Consider the following 16,182-nt stretch of genomic DNA (forward strand, 5'->3'; position numbering starts at 1 on the left):
TGTGTGTGTGTGTTTTGAATCTCATTCTTCATACTGAACATCACACTGGAAGACAAGCCACTCCAGAACAAAGCCTCAGTCAGAAGGCCTTTGGTCCACCATTATTTTAAAGACAGGGCTGAATAACTCAAAATGATCAGATCTTTAGTAATTATGTCTTTTAAAAGTCATCTTTATAGAGTAAATGATGTATAGCAAAAAAAAAGGGGGGGGCAGACAAATATGTACCTGCACACACACATAGAGGTACGTTATTTTGTTTTCCAAATTCCATATAATAAACTCACTATGGCTCCCTTGATTACAAAACATAGAACCTTTGACCCCGGAGCTTCCCTGTTATAGTCTGAAACAGCAACCTGTACAAACACACTTTGATACACTTTGGTAGGTCTTTTGTGTTCTGAGCACCCAATTTCAGTGTGTGCGTGTGTGTGTGTGTGTGTGGCAGGGCATTCCCCACACCTCTAACAAGCAATGCCTGGACACGGGCAGGGTGTGTGAGAATTTAACTCAATTCTGACACTATCCACCTGACGCTAAAGATAGCATCTGATTCCACGGTTGAAGGTTCAGTCCTATCAGCACCCTCCCCACTTCTGACGCCAATCCCAAGCTCAGATTGTTACCTGGCCTTCTGACTCACTGGCTACAACTTGGAGGTTCCAGTGAACCTCTCCAACTCCGGATGCAAGTCACCAGACCCTGGTTGTTATCCGTACTTCTGATGGACCAGCCAATTAATCAGAGGTTCCCAAGGGCCTCTCCTGAGGTTGACTGATTTGCTTAGAGTGCCTCAGAGAACTCAGAGAAACATTTTACTTACTAGCAGACCAGTTTATTATAAAAGGATATAACTCAGGAAGAGCCAGACGGAATAGATGCATAGGGCAGGGGATGGGGATGGGGCTTGGAGCTTCCATGCCCTCCCTCTCTGGGTGCACCACTCTCCCCAATCTCCATGTGTTTGCCAGCTCAGAAGCTCTCTGAACCCCATCCTTTTGGGGTTTTGTGGAGGCTTCATTACACAGGCATGATTAATTAAACCACTGGCCATTGGTGAATGACTCAATCTTCAGCCCCTCTACCCTCCCCAGAGGTCAGCGGGTGGGACTGAAATCACTTGGTTGGTTCCTCTGGTGACCCCATCCTAAGGTGCTTTCCAAAAGTCAAGTCGTTAACATAACACAAAATATCTTCATTATTCTCAACACTTAAGAAATTCCAAGGGTCTGGGGAACTCTGTGCCAGAAACAGAGGTGAAAATCAAATATATACTTCTTATCGTAAGTCACAATAACATAGTAGGTCTTTGAAACTTGGCTTTCCACAATGTATGGATATGGATATAGCCACTAACCAGGCCTATTCAGCTTCTGGCACATTCTTTTCAGATTCGTTTAAATCACTAAGACAGTTACATATAGAAAAAGTGATTGTGTCCATTTACTGTATTCTATAACAGGCAAGGCCTTGTTATAGGTGCTACAGATGGAATAAAGTACAAAATTCTGTCACTAGAGAATTTATCACTTAATTACAGATGTCCTCTCGAATTCTCATTGCTTTAGGGCTGATGGTTCGTTTCTTTCCACCCCAAATGAGCCAGCCTGATAGGATATCTTGATATGTTATAGAGAACAGTCCATTCAAAACCACTTTTCCATCTGACTACTGTCCTTAATCACCCTCAGCAGGCCCTCACTGTGCCCGCTCTGTCCCCAGTCATCTGTACATTCATGTTACTGCCTGGTAATTTAGCGTGGTCTTTCATATCAAGGACCCAACCAACATTTTAAATGAACTCATTTCAAATATCAGGTTTTTTTGGAGTCGATTTTCTTCGATTAAGTCAAAAAACATTAAGTCAGGTAATAGGAGAGTGAAAATATATCGCTTTTAGAAGTTACAAATTTCTGGTGATCATCTGTCATTAGCATTGCTGCTATGAGCTGAATAGTAAATATTCGGTTTCTTTAATGTTTGCATTTTTTAAATAATTTTTTACATTTTTATTTATTTATTTTTAGAGAGACAGAGCGTGAGGGGCAGAGAGAGAGAGAGAATATCCCCATCAGGCTCTATAGGGTCAGCACAGAGCCTGACGTGGGGGCTTATACTCACGAACCGTGAGATCATGAGCTGAGCTGAAATCAAGAGTCAGATGCTTAACCGACTGAGCCACCCAGGTGCCCCAATGTTCACATTTTCTGAAAATTCACTTCAATACGTCTCCAGCTACACAAAGGCAGTAGCGGCTACACCTGCCACATCTTGGGTGGCAGCTGGACACCAGCTCAGAACCTGACACATCACTTCTTCCCGAAGAAGGCAATTTGTAAACTTGTCTCCCCTCCCACATGTTTTATTGACACAGTTCATGGGAGGAATCTGCTTTTAAAAAGTTCGAGCTAAATTTCATAGCATGTTATTTACTTGTGTTCTACCATAGCCCAAAGATGGATGTTTTCTTTCCCTGATAAATGGGTTGAAATTTAATACTGAGAATTGGTCAAATCTACTCATTTCAATAATGAAAGAAACTACCAAGACTGCAGTTTCCTTTGTTGGGGGTGGGGAGGAGCATTAATTTCTACTCGATAAAATGTGAGTGTGTATATTTAATGACTAGTTCCCCTTCCCAATTTACTTCAGTCTTATATTGAGTGTTGGATGTAGGTAAATACAGCCAAATGCCATGTTTTGAGAATACAAGTCCATGCTGTCTAAAGTGACTTGGGAAGTGGACAAAGACAGAATGAAGACTGAGGTTGGGCCAGGGTGTCTTGACCCTCAGGGAAAAGGGCAGAGACAGATGGGTGTTCGGGTGTGCTCTGTGTCCTGAGATCTGCTTCCCTTTGTTCTTTGTGCTACAGTCTGAGAGCTGAGTGTGTGGTCATCTGGGCACGCCCTCGTGGAGGGTAAAGGTCTGGGGAGAGGACACTGGTCCCATGGCAGCAAACACAGGGTCCTTTGTTCAAGAGAAGCATTTTGTTACCATGTGTGTGAATGGAAGGAAGGCCAGGTGTCATACAGTTCTTGCTGGCTATCTAAGCTTACTTAAAGCTCACTGCATTCTGTTTTTTTTTTAAATTTTTTAATGTTTATTTATATTTGACAGAGAGACAGAGACAGAGCTTGAGTGGGGTGGAGGGGGTGGACAGAGAGAGAGGGAGACACAGAATCCAAAGCAGGGTCCAAGCTCTGAGCTGTCAACACAGAGCCCGACCCGGGGCTCGAACCCACAAGCAGTGAGATCCTGTCCTGAGCCGAAGTCAGATGCCCAATGGACTGAGCCACCCAGGCGCCCGCCCTCACTGCATTCCAAAGGGACTTGTGCTAATTCACAGGAACTAGTCCTTTCCTTCCTTCTCAATGAATTTTACTGAAGTGTCCCCAAGAAAAGGTACCCCACACTTGGATACTGTAAACCTGCCAAGGAGGAGAATAAGTCACCATTTCTTAATCTTCTTACAATGCTGGACTGTAGCAAGGCCAAGTCAACAATTCCTTTGTTATCAAGTCCCAAAGCGCTGGGGTTGGAATACACCTAAAACAAAGTGGTCCTTGGTTTTAGAAATCTTTAATAACCTGAGGATATTAGGGTGTGGCCACTTTTTTTTTTTTTACAACTAAGCCTCTGTCTGCCACACAAACCAGACTGACCATTGATGGCCAAGAAGTCATCACCGTTCAACGCAGTCAAGTAAAAAAAGCTGGTTTAACAACTAATGGGCCCAACAAAAAGTGACACACCCCAAATTTGTGAAAACAGACATTGCCAATGCCTTATTAATACATTCTTGGGAAATGAGAAAACCAGCGTGACACAAAAGGAGCAATGAAGGGAAAGGGACACCTAGAATACATGAAGTTGTCTAAAAGATCCCAATTGAGCTTTGCCTAAAAACATGAGACACGTCATTGGGAGATACTCATCCAGTCCCCAAGCATTTTCCTAAGGCCAGCTTAGGTTTCTGGAGACAATCTGCTCTTTGTAGGAGATGAAACACACACACACACACACACACACACACACACACACACACACACACACCATACAACTCACTGAAATTTTCTGTGGCCCAAAGTTCCAGTAAGATGTATGTTAAAATACAGAACATGTAGAAGTCATTATCAGTTGCCTCAAAAGCCAGGACTACAGCCATGTAAGAGGGATGTGGGTGCACATACATGGTGAAGCCCGTTATTGGAGATCCACCTTCCAACATCTTGAAGTGCCCAGAAGTGTAAAGAGCGAGTGTGCATGGGGTTGCGTAAGGGAGGAGTAACTCCAAAGCCAAGAAGCAACTTCTAGCGAATAACGAAATGCCAAAGTGCTAAAAGTTCTTGAAGATGGTCTCTGATCAACTCCAATTGGCTGATGGACTTCATAAAAGGTCTTTGAAAAAATTACGCCTTTTTATTCACTCAGGGCACTTACTCTCTGCCAGTAATTAAAATGCAGGAGGCACAGGTAAAGCAATGTAAGGATACAAAAAAGGACATCCAGGGGAGGGGTGGGGAGGGGGCCAGGCCTGACAGTGGTCGAACGCTGGCCAAGTGCTGGGCGTGGAACTCTACACCTCCCAGCAGCCTTGCAGGGCAGTGGGACACGAATCCACAGGGGCCCGTGCGCAAGTGCTCACAACGCTGGGAAAGGTGTCTAAGGAGGTTCCAAACTCTGGCTTTTGTTAAATTGTTTAAAAAAAAAAAAAATTCAGGCTTCAAGTAGCCCCTGGAGGATGAGGGGCTGGAGATGGGTGGTATAGGCCTGGCCTTACCTGGGTCACACAGGACAGCCGTGGACCATCTCCCCGAGTCTCAATTTTCAAAGCTAAGTCATTTAGCTGGTGAAAATTTCAAAGCAGTTCCTCTTAAACAGTATTTGATAAAATAGAAAGCAAAACCCATAGAAAATTTTCAGTCTCCCACCCAGAGAGTTACTATTTTGCTATGCTGGCGGCTCCAAGCTTGACCCCAGGGCCCTGGAAATCCAAGGGTGCCTGTCTGTTAGGACTGGCCCCTCCCCCTGCACGCGGTCGGGACGCGGCAGATGCAGAGATACAGAGGGGCTGGGCGTCACAACTGCGGCCGGGCTGCGGAAGCACGAGGAGAAATGAGAACCCAGATGTGGCAGGGAGGGAGCACACTAGATGCAGATCTTCTGATGACAAGGACAGGACCAATTAACAGACAGAAGCTGGAATGAGCCTGTTCTCTGGGAGGAAGCCACGGCCCCTCGCCACTCAACATCTCTCTGGCAGTCCCTGTGCTGTCTGGGATGCAGTCCCTCTGTCACTCACTGCCGGCATCCCACACTGAGGTCCCCACCTGGCAGCCACCAAGGACATTTCAGGCAGATTACAGACATTTTTTTTTGAGACTCAAATTAAGTAGACTGTGGGAGCTCCTCAAAAGCTTCTTTTTTAATTCTTTTTAAAAATTTTTAGCACACTATCGTAGGCAGGACAAAAATTTTTTTTAAGTTGATGTTTTCTTTGAGACAGAGAGTGGGAGTGTGAGCAGGGGAGGGGCGGGGGGGGGGGAGAGAGAATCCCAAGTGGGGCTTGATCTCACGAACCTGTGGGCATCAAGAGTCGGACACTTAACTGAGCCGTGCAGACGTCCCCCCCAAATTTTTTTTAAATAGGCAATTTATTTTAGTGTTTCAGAAGACATGATTATTCTTGGAAAGGGTTTATTCTTCTATAACTCTGGATAACAAAGATTATACCCTAATTTTGATAAGCCACCTCAGGCAGACAGTGGAACACCTCAGGTTAACGCTGAAGTGCTTGGGAAGGGCAGTAAAAAAAAAAAAGCCTCAAGAAACTCAACAGTTGTCATCATTTCAGGGAAGGCGGTGGCTTCTGTAGCCTAAGGTGGCTTCAGAGAATGCAGGAGACCTAGAAAATGTCTTCTGTGTCCCTCCCCGACCACGGACGTTGTTTCCCCTGGTTGTTTCCTGCAAGTCTTCTGACAGAAGGCAGACCTGACAACAGAAAGGGACCGTGAACTTCTCCAACTGGCCCAGGCCTCACGCAGCAGCATGGCCAAACCAGGACTAGTGGTTTAGCTACTGAGCACATCATCCTGGAAGTGCCCCCCACATCTGTCCTACCAAACAGTAACAAGGAACCAGAATCAGGCATTCAGGACTCTCATCAAAGGAGTGACCTCCATTCTCCTTCCACTTAATTACCTGGTATTCTGTGTGCAGTAGACATGGACAGAGTTTTTACAAATTAAATAACGTTCTTAAAATTCAATAAAACATCATTACATACAAGTCTCTTTGAAAAGTCTTTCCCATTCAATTCTCAAAATTAACTTACAAAAGTTTGTGCAAAAACACTGACCTCAAATAAATAGGTGGGGGGGGGGCAAAGTGGGAAGAGCTAAACTTTTTTTTTTTTTTTAAATTAAAAGTTAAAAACACCAGCTGCACTTCAAAGTATTTGCAGGATGAAATGGATCAAGAAGGCTAGGAAAAACAGCCTTCAGAGTCAGAGCTGCATCTTCAAGTGAGGTTTCTCTGTGTTCAGAATTCACAATGGATGCCTCCGCTGAGGTCCTTCACCACGCCCTCTTTGACCAGCTTTAGGAGGAACCTGGTCTCTGTTGTCACATTATGCATGGTCTGAAAGTTCATGGCAGCCATGCAGAGATTGTCAAAGTAGTGCAAAGGTGTTTTGGGTTGATTGAGGTCATATCCGAAGCCTGCCAAACTGACTTCATCACACAGATGTGTGGCTAAGACAACAGCAATTACACCAATGGTGGGGACGTTCTGAAAAAAAAGGAAAAGACAAAACAAGGCTTAGGAGCACAATTCATTGATTTCCAAGGGCTATCCATGCTCTGCAGAGTAACACAGGCTGCTCTGGGGGCCGCAAGTTTAGACATGACATGGTTTTACAGATCCCAGAATCCTGAAGTCGGACTTCCTGCCCAAGTCAGGGATTTACACTCTAAAACATGGTCTGTGATGTGGACACTTTTCACACACCACCAAGAGGTAGCTTGGCAGTTACTGTACCAAGCTAAACAGTGTTCCTTCTAAGCCTTCTACCTACTGGTCCTACAGGTACTGACCGGAACTGCAAAAACAAGTTCATTTCTTTTCTTACACGACACGTATCTAGAAGGTCTAGGTATCTAGAAGGTCTGTCCGCTCTGGAATCGGTGGTCACAGGACCTTCCACAATCTTTCTTGGGACCTGTTTCTGGAGTTGGGCCGTTCCCTGCGGGCTCCTGTGGACAGTCTCTGCCAGAGAACACAGCAGCCTCAGTTCTTGCCAGTGAAGACTGAGTTCACTGCTTATCTGAAGCTGCCTCCCACCCAAGGCCAACACTCCTGGCAAATAAAACACTTCCAGGTCATTTTTCACATGTATAGCTGCTAAGCCAGGTTCTGCCCTCGATTTGGGCAATTTTTAGGCCCCAGTTAAGGGTCTCCACATTTGTTCCTCCCAAAACGTTATTCTATGGACTTTGGCCTAGTGTGCCAAATGTCTGAACCATTCTGGATTCCGACTGAATCACCACTCTGCCACCCTCCTGTCCACCATCTTTCCACTTGCAAATCGGGAATCGTGCTTTCTGTATCTCTGTCCCAGTTTTGGGTGAAGACAGTACACAGGGCAGAGAGAAATACAGAAAGCCTTAAGCTATCTAAGCACTAGCCGAAGGCCACTGCTGACCTGCAAGTGACATTCTGTTGCATGGTTTTTCATGTAAATAAATATACCTACTTTGTTCATCCTACTTGAGTCTGTGGCTTCCAGAAACAACTCTCCTTTTCCGTAAACCGGAACAACAGTGAACCCTTCAGAGTTCATAGTTTAATCAGGATTAAGGAGCTTCTACTAAGCTCATCATTTGTCAAAAGCCACCTCTTGCTCCTTGGTGTGTTGCATCTATGTCACTCATTAAAAAGAAACTCAACAGTCACTGAATTCAAGAGAAATTAACCCAAAGGAAGACATTCTGCTGTTTAGCCATAAGACCCTAAGGCAGTGTCCTGTCTTACCCTGTGGCCAGTGTGGCACCTAGCAGGTCGGGAAAACTCAATCAGGGTTTACAGAAGGAGTGTATGAAGTCAACTGCTCATAGGGGCAAGCATATGGAGAGAAACTCAGAAACTATCAAAAACCACTCAGAGGGGTAGAGCATTTGACTGCAAAAACCACTCAGAGCATGTTACCTACAGAACATATCCCCTAAGATCATACCTCTTAATCCAGCAGACTTCCCTGTCTGCTGGAAGGGCCTATGTATGAGGAAGTTCCTGACAATGCAATCAGTTTGTTGTCCATTTTCAAGCTTTTCCCTATGTATCTCTGTACACACATTGTTATTTTTATTTTTTAAAGTTTTTATTTATTTGAGAGTGAGAGTGCATGCATGATCGAGCAGAGGGACAGAGAGAGAGAGGGAGAGAGAGAATCCTAAGCAAGCTCCATGCTGCCAGTGCAGAACCCCATGCAGGGCTCAATCCCACAAACCATGAGATCCATGACCTGAGCCAAAATCAAGAGTCAGATGCTCAACTGACAGAGCCAGCCACGTAACCCTCTAATTTTCTTATAATAAAATTTTTTAGAGTAAAATTGCTGGGTCAAGACTATTCACATTTAAAGCTGATATCTACTGCCAAAATACCATCCAGAAAAAGTACCAACTTATAATTCTATCTGTATTCCTGCCAAACAAGGACATTATCAAGCTTTTAAATCTTTGCTAAGAAAATAGGAAAAAAATGTCATTGTGGCTCTAATGTACTTTTATTTGATTACTGGTGAAATTGAACATTTTATCATGTACTCCTTGGCAGTATAAATTTCTTCCTTTGTGAAATGTCTGTTCATATCTTTCCCTCATTTTTTAAATTGGCCCATCTTTTCTTTTTGCTGTAATAAGATCATTCTGTACTTTGAGAGTATTTACTATCATACATATGATAAAATTTCCCCCACTTATTCTATGTTCTAACTTTGTTTCTGATACCATTTGATGTTCAGTAATTTCATATTTTATTGGAAGTAAATCTGCTCATTTTTGAAAGGTTACTTCTTCAATAAAAAGCTACACAAACCACAAATGAGCATTTGCCTATGTCTAAAAAATATGATGGAATTTAATAAAGAAACAGGGCAGTTGAGAAGATAGAGAAATCGAAAGGTATTGAAAGATACTTGAATATATTTATAGTAAAACCTCTTCATAACTTAAGAATCTCGCCAAAGTCTATGTAAGTCTTTTTTTTTTTTTTTAACTGCTTTGTTAAAATTGATGCTAACGGGGGCACCTGGGTGGCTCAGTCGGTTGAGCATCCGACTTCGGCTCAGGTCATGATCTCTCGGTCTGTGAGTTTGAGCCCCGCGTCAGGCTCTGTGCTGACAGCTCAGAGCCTGGAGCCTGCTTCGGATTCTGTGTCTCCCTCTCTCTCTGCCCCTCCCCCACTCATGTTCTGTCTCTGTCAAAAAATAAATAAACGTTAAAAAAATTAAAAAAAAATTGATGCTAACAGGCTAAAAGTTTTAAGTCCACATTCCGGGGGAACCAATGTGCTCCCATGTGGGCAAGAGCAGCTAAAGCAACCTATTCTATAGTGAACCGGATCATGGACCCTGACAGCTGCTGCCAGGGGGCAGGGCCACTATCCTCTGCGAGGGAAAAAGGAACCATTTTCTGACCAGAAAGACTGGTCCTGGCCATGCTCCTGCAGTGGGCAGAAACTACGTGGTCCTCCCCAGGGATGGGAGGGCAGGAAAGCACCCGAGAGGGCAGACGCCTGAGAAAAATGGCAGCCTGCCAAGGGAAGAGCTTCAGCTGTGTTCATGGCTCAAGCCTGGGGCTGGAGCCAGAGTTGGGGTTAGCTGTTACCAATCACAGTAAAGAACTGGGTTTTTGTTTGAAGGAGCCTATTTAGGTATTTGTTTTTCCTATGAAACACAGAATTCTTCCTTTAGAGTTTACATAGGTGTTTTAAAGAATATTTTTAATTAGAATTTGATTCATAGGGCAAACAGAAGAGTCTGCTCATCTGCCTATTGGTTGACCACATCTAAGAGCCTAGCTCAATGTTTGCAAACTGTGACCCTGACCAACCCCAGTATCTCCTGGGCAGTATCTCAGGCTCTCAGTGTGAGCAGCGGCACTGGCCCCCATTTCTAAATTCCTTGCTTTCCTTCATATAGGGAGATTTTGCTTGGAAGTTTGTTTAAGGAAGGGGTGCCTGGGTGGCTCAGCTGGTTGAGTGTCTGACTCTTGATTTTTGGCTCAGGTCATGGTCCCAGGGTCGTGGGATCAAGCCCTGATTCAGGCTCTGCACTGAATGTGGAGCCTGCTTGAGATTCTCTCTCTCTCTCTCTCTCTCTCTCTCTCTCTCTCTCTCTCTCTCTCCCTCTCCCTCTCTCTGCCCCTCTCCCCTACTTGCACTCTTTCTCACTCTCAAAAAAAAGACAAAACGATTTTTAAAGCTGTGATTTCCAGCTTTTAAAAAAGTGTTTTAAAGACACAGGCTTAGCTATTCGGATCATAAAGAAATAGGTGATAAAGCCATTGCCACCTCCCTGGTGGCAGCACAGGCTAAATGCGGGTAAAGAATCCCTACTGCAGTGAACAGCCAATATAGTGCAAAGGTTCTCAAATTAGGCTGCAAAATAATATCACCCAGGGGGCTTTTAAAGTCCCAGTGTACAGACCACCACACAGAATAATTAAGCAGAAAGTGTGGGATGAGACCCAAGCATCAACTGAAAAGCACTGCTCTGGGGGGCAAACTTTATTTACCATCACCTGTAAAGTGAAGATAAATGTCAATTTTCGCTTAAGCAGCGCACAGAGTTAAAAATGTAAAGAACTTTTCAGACCACCAAAGTGTCTTTCAGTATCCTCCAGCAGTTAGTTATATGGAGTCACCGACTAGGAATACCTTAAATAACATCCCAGGGACCTAAGTGTTAACGTGTTGACTGTACTGAAGACAGGAGTCACCAGGGGAAAGGCCAGGTAAACAATGAGGAGCCCTGAAGTCAAGATGCAGAATAGTAAACACACACAGAGCATCGATCTGCTCAGTGACTACATTTCTACACTGGATGACTCTTCTGGGTATACAGCTGAGCCCAAGTGAAAGTTGTACAGCTGTCTCCCTTCCAACACAGAGAAGAACAGTTAACTTTCAGTTGCAACAATACCTTATCTCGGCCCCAGAACCTTGACTGGGGCTCTGAGTACTGAAGGATGTCAAAGGCAGTCTCTTTGATAATAACTGGATTCAAAATCCTGAAATGTTTTGGCTGTAGTGGGATTTTTTCCGCCACCTGCTTCCAAAAGAAGAGTCGCACCCAAAATGGCTAAGGAAAGAAGGCAGGCAATCATTAGGGGTATTTAATAAGGTTATCCCACCAGCAGCAGGTGAGAACACACCCCTGCTAATCAGCCCAGAGTTATGGCGTGACCCCATGTGGGCTTGTCTGCTGCATTCGACAGCAAAGTCACCGAGATCTATGCGAATCCAAGAACCGAACTCAAAGTAGCCACCCCGAAGGACCTGATTTACGAATGTGGTGTTGGACAAGAGGACGAAGGGCAGTGTCGGCTCTGGTTTCCATGGGGAGGAAATTCCGCAGGGAATGACCTGAGATGGTAAGCCTTTTTAGGATTGAAAGGCATCGTTTGTCCCTGGGAAGACCAGGTGAACAGATCCTATTTAAGGGTATTAAGTGTCCGAGTGACCCACTCCGACCAGGCCCTCACCCTGCGTCCTCTCCATGGCTTTGCTCTATCTGTCTAGTCCTGTGAAGTCTTCTGGTAACTGAAAGTTATTTCATAGGTGCTTCATCTTCCAACTAGGTCGACTTCTACACAACAGAAAGTCCAGATCATAACCTATGCAAAATCAGGCTTTGCAGATACAAATTCTCCATCACATGGAGCTTATGTGAAAAGTGTAATATATCCTATTAATTTTGCAGATGGCTAGTTTGTGTGTATATAGATAGTTGGCTCCTGGAATCTATTTCAGCATCATGGGTAGGACTATAAAGTAATGTGATCAATTATTACAACAAACAAAAGGGAATATGACCAAGTGAGGGCCATTTCCTCAACATCTGCCCCTTTAGAATTCTGTGAATTTCCTCCAACAAGGGGACCACCTATCAGAGCATTTTTAGAGAATCTCTTTGGGAATATTCCTCAAAGGTTTTGTATATATTCTTTTGAAAATCCTCCACAGTGGTTTATACTCATCCAAGTAAGTCTAATTTCTCGATTAGCCAAAAGGCATGTAAACTCAAGTCTGGTGAGTAAGGTAGGTGATCACTAGTAACAATTTTGGTTCAAAACTTGATTTTCCCATTTAAGTAATGATCACAGTTTCTACATGTGACTTAACCTTAAATTCTGAAAGTAATTCTCAACAAGGAGTACTGCTGCGTTTCTACAAAGGGAGTAGTTATTTTAGAGACACCACAAAAGTACAGTTGATCCTTGAATGATGTGGGGGTTAGGGCACCACCACCCTATCCCCGCATAGTTGAAATCCACATATAACTTTTTTTTTTTAAGTAGGCTCCATGCCCAGCGTGGAGCCCAATGGGGGCCTTGAACTCACAACCCTGAGATCAAGACCTGAGCTGAGATCAAGAGTCGGACGCTTAACCGACTGAGCCACCCAGGTGCCCCCACAGATAACTTTGGACTCTCCGAAAGCTTAACTACTGAGAGCTTACTGTTGACCAGAAGCTTTACTGATAATATAAACAGTCGATTAACACATCTTTTGTATGTTATATGTATTATATGTTATATTATTACAGTAAAGTAAGCTAAAGAAAGGGAAATGTTATTAAGAAAATCTTAAGGAAGACAAAGTATATTTACAATACTATACTGTATTTACTGAAAACAATCTGTGCATAAGTGCACCCACGCAGTTCAAACCCACACTGTTCAGGGGTCAACTGTATGTATGCCACTGTGTTTGTTTAAAAAATAAAAGTCTGTAATTACACTTAGAGACCCCTCCACTTCTTATGAAAGAATACTAGATGGCTGAGTTTCTAGTGCTTACCAGGGTTTCATTTTTCACCATTGCTTGAAGCCAGTTGAAGTCAACACTCTTAAATAAAACAGCAACAAACAAGTCATGGGAATAATAGTCAAGGTCAGACAGTGGCGCACCCTCTGGGTAAGTCATCCTTATGGTAGTTTTATTACCAACATGCTCTGAATATCCCTCAACTGGTGCACTGTTTAACCTATTTAAATAAAAAGGAAAAGATAAATTGACAAAGCAAGCCATCAACCCTCTTATCATATCATACAAAGTCCCTGCACTGCGTCCCCTGCATTTTTAGGACTGGGAGTGAGCTGTGGGTCTGGAGGAAGGCATCCCTCCCAACAGCCTTGCGTCCCTGAGGGACACCCATACCTCAACTCTGAATGTCAAGCAATCCCATGTAGTCCTGCCTTTTCAAGCTAACCCAACATATTATATTTTAGGCTTTCTCTGGGCACCAGTGATGTTGCCTTGAAGGCTTCCCACTGTGTTCAGATATGAGGGGTTCTTGCTAGGAATTCAAAAAGATAAGCAGAAAGGAAACCTAGAAACCAGGGCAAGGCAGACACAAACCACACTTAGACTGACAGGGTCAGGACCAAGGAGGGCAATAGGCCCAGGTGCATCCTTAAAGCAAGGATTTGGGACACTTACAACTGTCAGATCAACAAAGGCTCTTACCAGGCTCATTGTTTGGGGGCAAATTGTAAGAATTCTTCTGAAAGCAAACTGACCCAGTTAAAGAGTTTTGTAATCTCAAAAAATGTCTGTCTGGTTCTTCCCCTGTATTATCACACCTGTATCCCAACTTCCTTCTCTATTCCACTGCCACTTCTTCTAGATCTGATACCTACCTCTGGATTATCATAAGATATTATTAGACACGATGACTAAATGCAAGGCATGCCCCTGAAGTGGTTATTTTTTCCCATTTCTTATTTTAAAATAAAGGACATTATCAGTGTGGCTGGTGAAATCTGGATAAGGATGTAGACAGGGTCTAAATTTTATCGATGTTAATTTCCTGATTCTCAACATTGTTCCGTGGTTCTGCAGTTCTATAATAGAATGAATGCCCTTGTTTGGGAAATGCACACTGACTTGTTTAGGGGTAAAGGGGCTTGATACCTGCAACTATCAAAGGGTTCGGAAGAGTAATGGGAGAGAGAGGGAGAGAGAGAGAGAGAGGGAGAGAGAGAGGGAGGGAGGGAGGGAGGGAGGGAGGGAGGGAGGGGGAGAGAGAGAGAGAGAGAGAGAGAGAGAGAGAGAGAGGGAGGGAGGGAGGGAGGGAGGGAGAATTATAAAGCAATGTGATAAAGCATTACAGGTTGGAGATCTGGGGGGAAGGGTGAAAGCGAGTCCTTTGTACTATTCCTGCAACTTTTCTGTTAAATTTGAAATTGTTTCAAACCAAAAAGTTAACCTCCAAAGACTTCTTCACTGATATTCTCCCTCATCATCAGGCTAAGCAACCCTTCTCTATCCCCAGCACTCAGTGGCCTCCCAATGCCCACACACGAAGTCCCTGTTCCCCAGTCTGGTGATGTGTGGGCCACCACTGGGCATTGGGCCACCTTCCAGCCCCTTTCCCACTCTCCCAGCCTCTCCCTCCTCCTGCCAGGGTGGGGGGCTCCACACGTAAGATCTCCCCACCTACCTCCTCCCTGAAGAGCCAAATCCCACTGCTCTGCAAGGCCAGCCCAGGGCCACCCTTCACTCCCGCCACACCTCTCCTCTGGCCCAGAGTGTGCACTGCCTGCAACTCCTGGCTTCTCTCTTCTTCTCTTCCTGTATCCCAGTCACGGACCAGTAGATGGGCATGGGGTCCTGTCTGCCTCCCCAGTGCTGCCTGTGCACACATCTTTCAGCTGATCACGCAGGACTGGGGATTAGGTTCTGGAAGCCTCATACCCTGCATGTGGACTGTTCGTGTCTGGCCCGGACACTGGGCCCTGCAGTGCCTCAAGGTGCTCATCTATGATGCCAACAGTGATGGCTCCACTGAGGAACAAGAACATCTAAAGCAGACAAGGTAGTGTCTGGCACACAGAAGCATCCAATGAAAGGCAGTGGCTATATCCTTCTTCACCCAACATTTATAACCTTCGAGGCCCCCCTCCTGCCCCCTCACCTCACATCATTCCTGCTCTCTGGCTGCTGGGGCCCATGGCACCTCTTCTGCCTTAAAACTACGTTCTTGGGGCTCCTGGGTGGCTCAGTCGGTTAAGCGTCCAACTTCAGCTCAGGTCATAATCTCACGGCTCATGAGTTCAAGTCCATGTCCAGCTCTGTGCTGACAGCTCAGAGCCTGGAGCCTGCTTCAGATTCTGTGTCTTCCTCTCTCTATGCCCCTCCCCCGCTTGTGCTCAGTCTCTCAAAAATAAATAAAACATTAAGAAAAAAAATCTAGATTTTTAACTATTTCTTCTATCTTGGCTCTTACAAAAGTCTGATTCATTCCCACAAACACTTTACACCCCCTGTCCTCTCCTCCAGAGCCCCCGTCTATCCTACAAATTCTCCAAACAGAGCTGCTAACATCCATTGAGCCTTTACCCCAAGCCCGACACTAAATGCTTTACCCTAAGTTCTAAGTGCTTTATATCTGTGAACTCATTTTGTCTTTATGTAAGCCTATAAGGTACATACTATTATTTCCTCCATCTATAGATGAGGAAACAGAGGCACAGGACAGTTAGGAAACTTGCCTGAGATCACAGCTACTGGGGACAAAGGCATTATGTGAACATATCACTTTTAGACTCAAAATATCTGAAATGGATCTTGTTACACTCCCTCACTAACCAGAGATTTTTTTTCTCCAACTACTCTGCTTCTGACAGCAGTTCTGCTAACACCTGAGACCCCAGACTAGAAATCCTGGCATCCCTTACCATTAACTGTCAAGCTGTCAGGAAGTCCCCCAATTTACTTTCTCAATATATCTCCCGGATTTGATTCTTCAGTCTCCATTTCCACTTTTTCTGCCTCACACCAGGCCCGCACACTGCGTGCACGGACTACAAACTCGACACCCAGTCCCCAGCCCTCGCCTGCCCTGCCTTTGGTCAAATCCACACGCTCCTGCTGAACAAATCTGATGAAGG

General features: G+C 44.6%; 1 protein-coding gene across 8 annotated transcripts in view; it reads right to left on the reverse strand.

Annotated features, from left to right (window-relative positions):
• Positions 1-6,162: 6,162 nt before the first annotated feature.
• Positions 6,163-16,182, reverse strand: part of ST3GAL5 (ST3 beta-galactoside alpha-2,3-sialyltransferase 5) — a 49,546-nt gene continuing 39,526 nt past the window's right edge. For 6 of the 8 annotated variants that reach the window (XM_053200863.1, XM_027052680.2, XM_027052681.2 and 3 more), the window contains 3 exons: positions 13,088-13,274; positions 11,208-11,366; positions 6,163-6,793 (listed from right to left, as the gene is read on the reverse strand). In XM_053200863.1, coding sequence (XP_053056838.1) covers positions 6,545-6,793; positions 11,208-11,366; positions 13,088-13,274 — 595 coding nt within the window. In that variant the 3' untranslated portion in view covers positions 6,163-6,544. The remainder of the gene's footprint in view (positions 6,794-11,207; positions 11,367-13,087; positions 13,275-16,182) is intronic. The other 2 variants (XM_027052677.2, XM_027052682.2) reach the window with 1 other exon arrangement.

This window comes from Acinonyx jubatus, chromosome A3 (assembly GCF_027475565.1).
Source record: "Acinonyx jubatus isolate Ajub_Pintada_27869175 chromosome A3, VMU_Ajub_asm_v1.0, whole genome shotgun sequence".
NCBI classification, from domain to species: Eukaryota; Metazoa; Chordata; class Mammalia; order Carnivora; family Felidae; genus Acinonyx; species Acinonyx jubatus.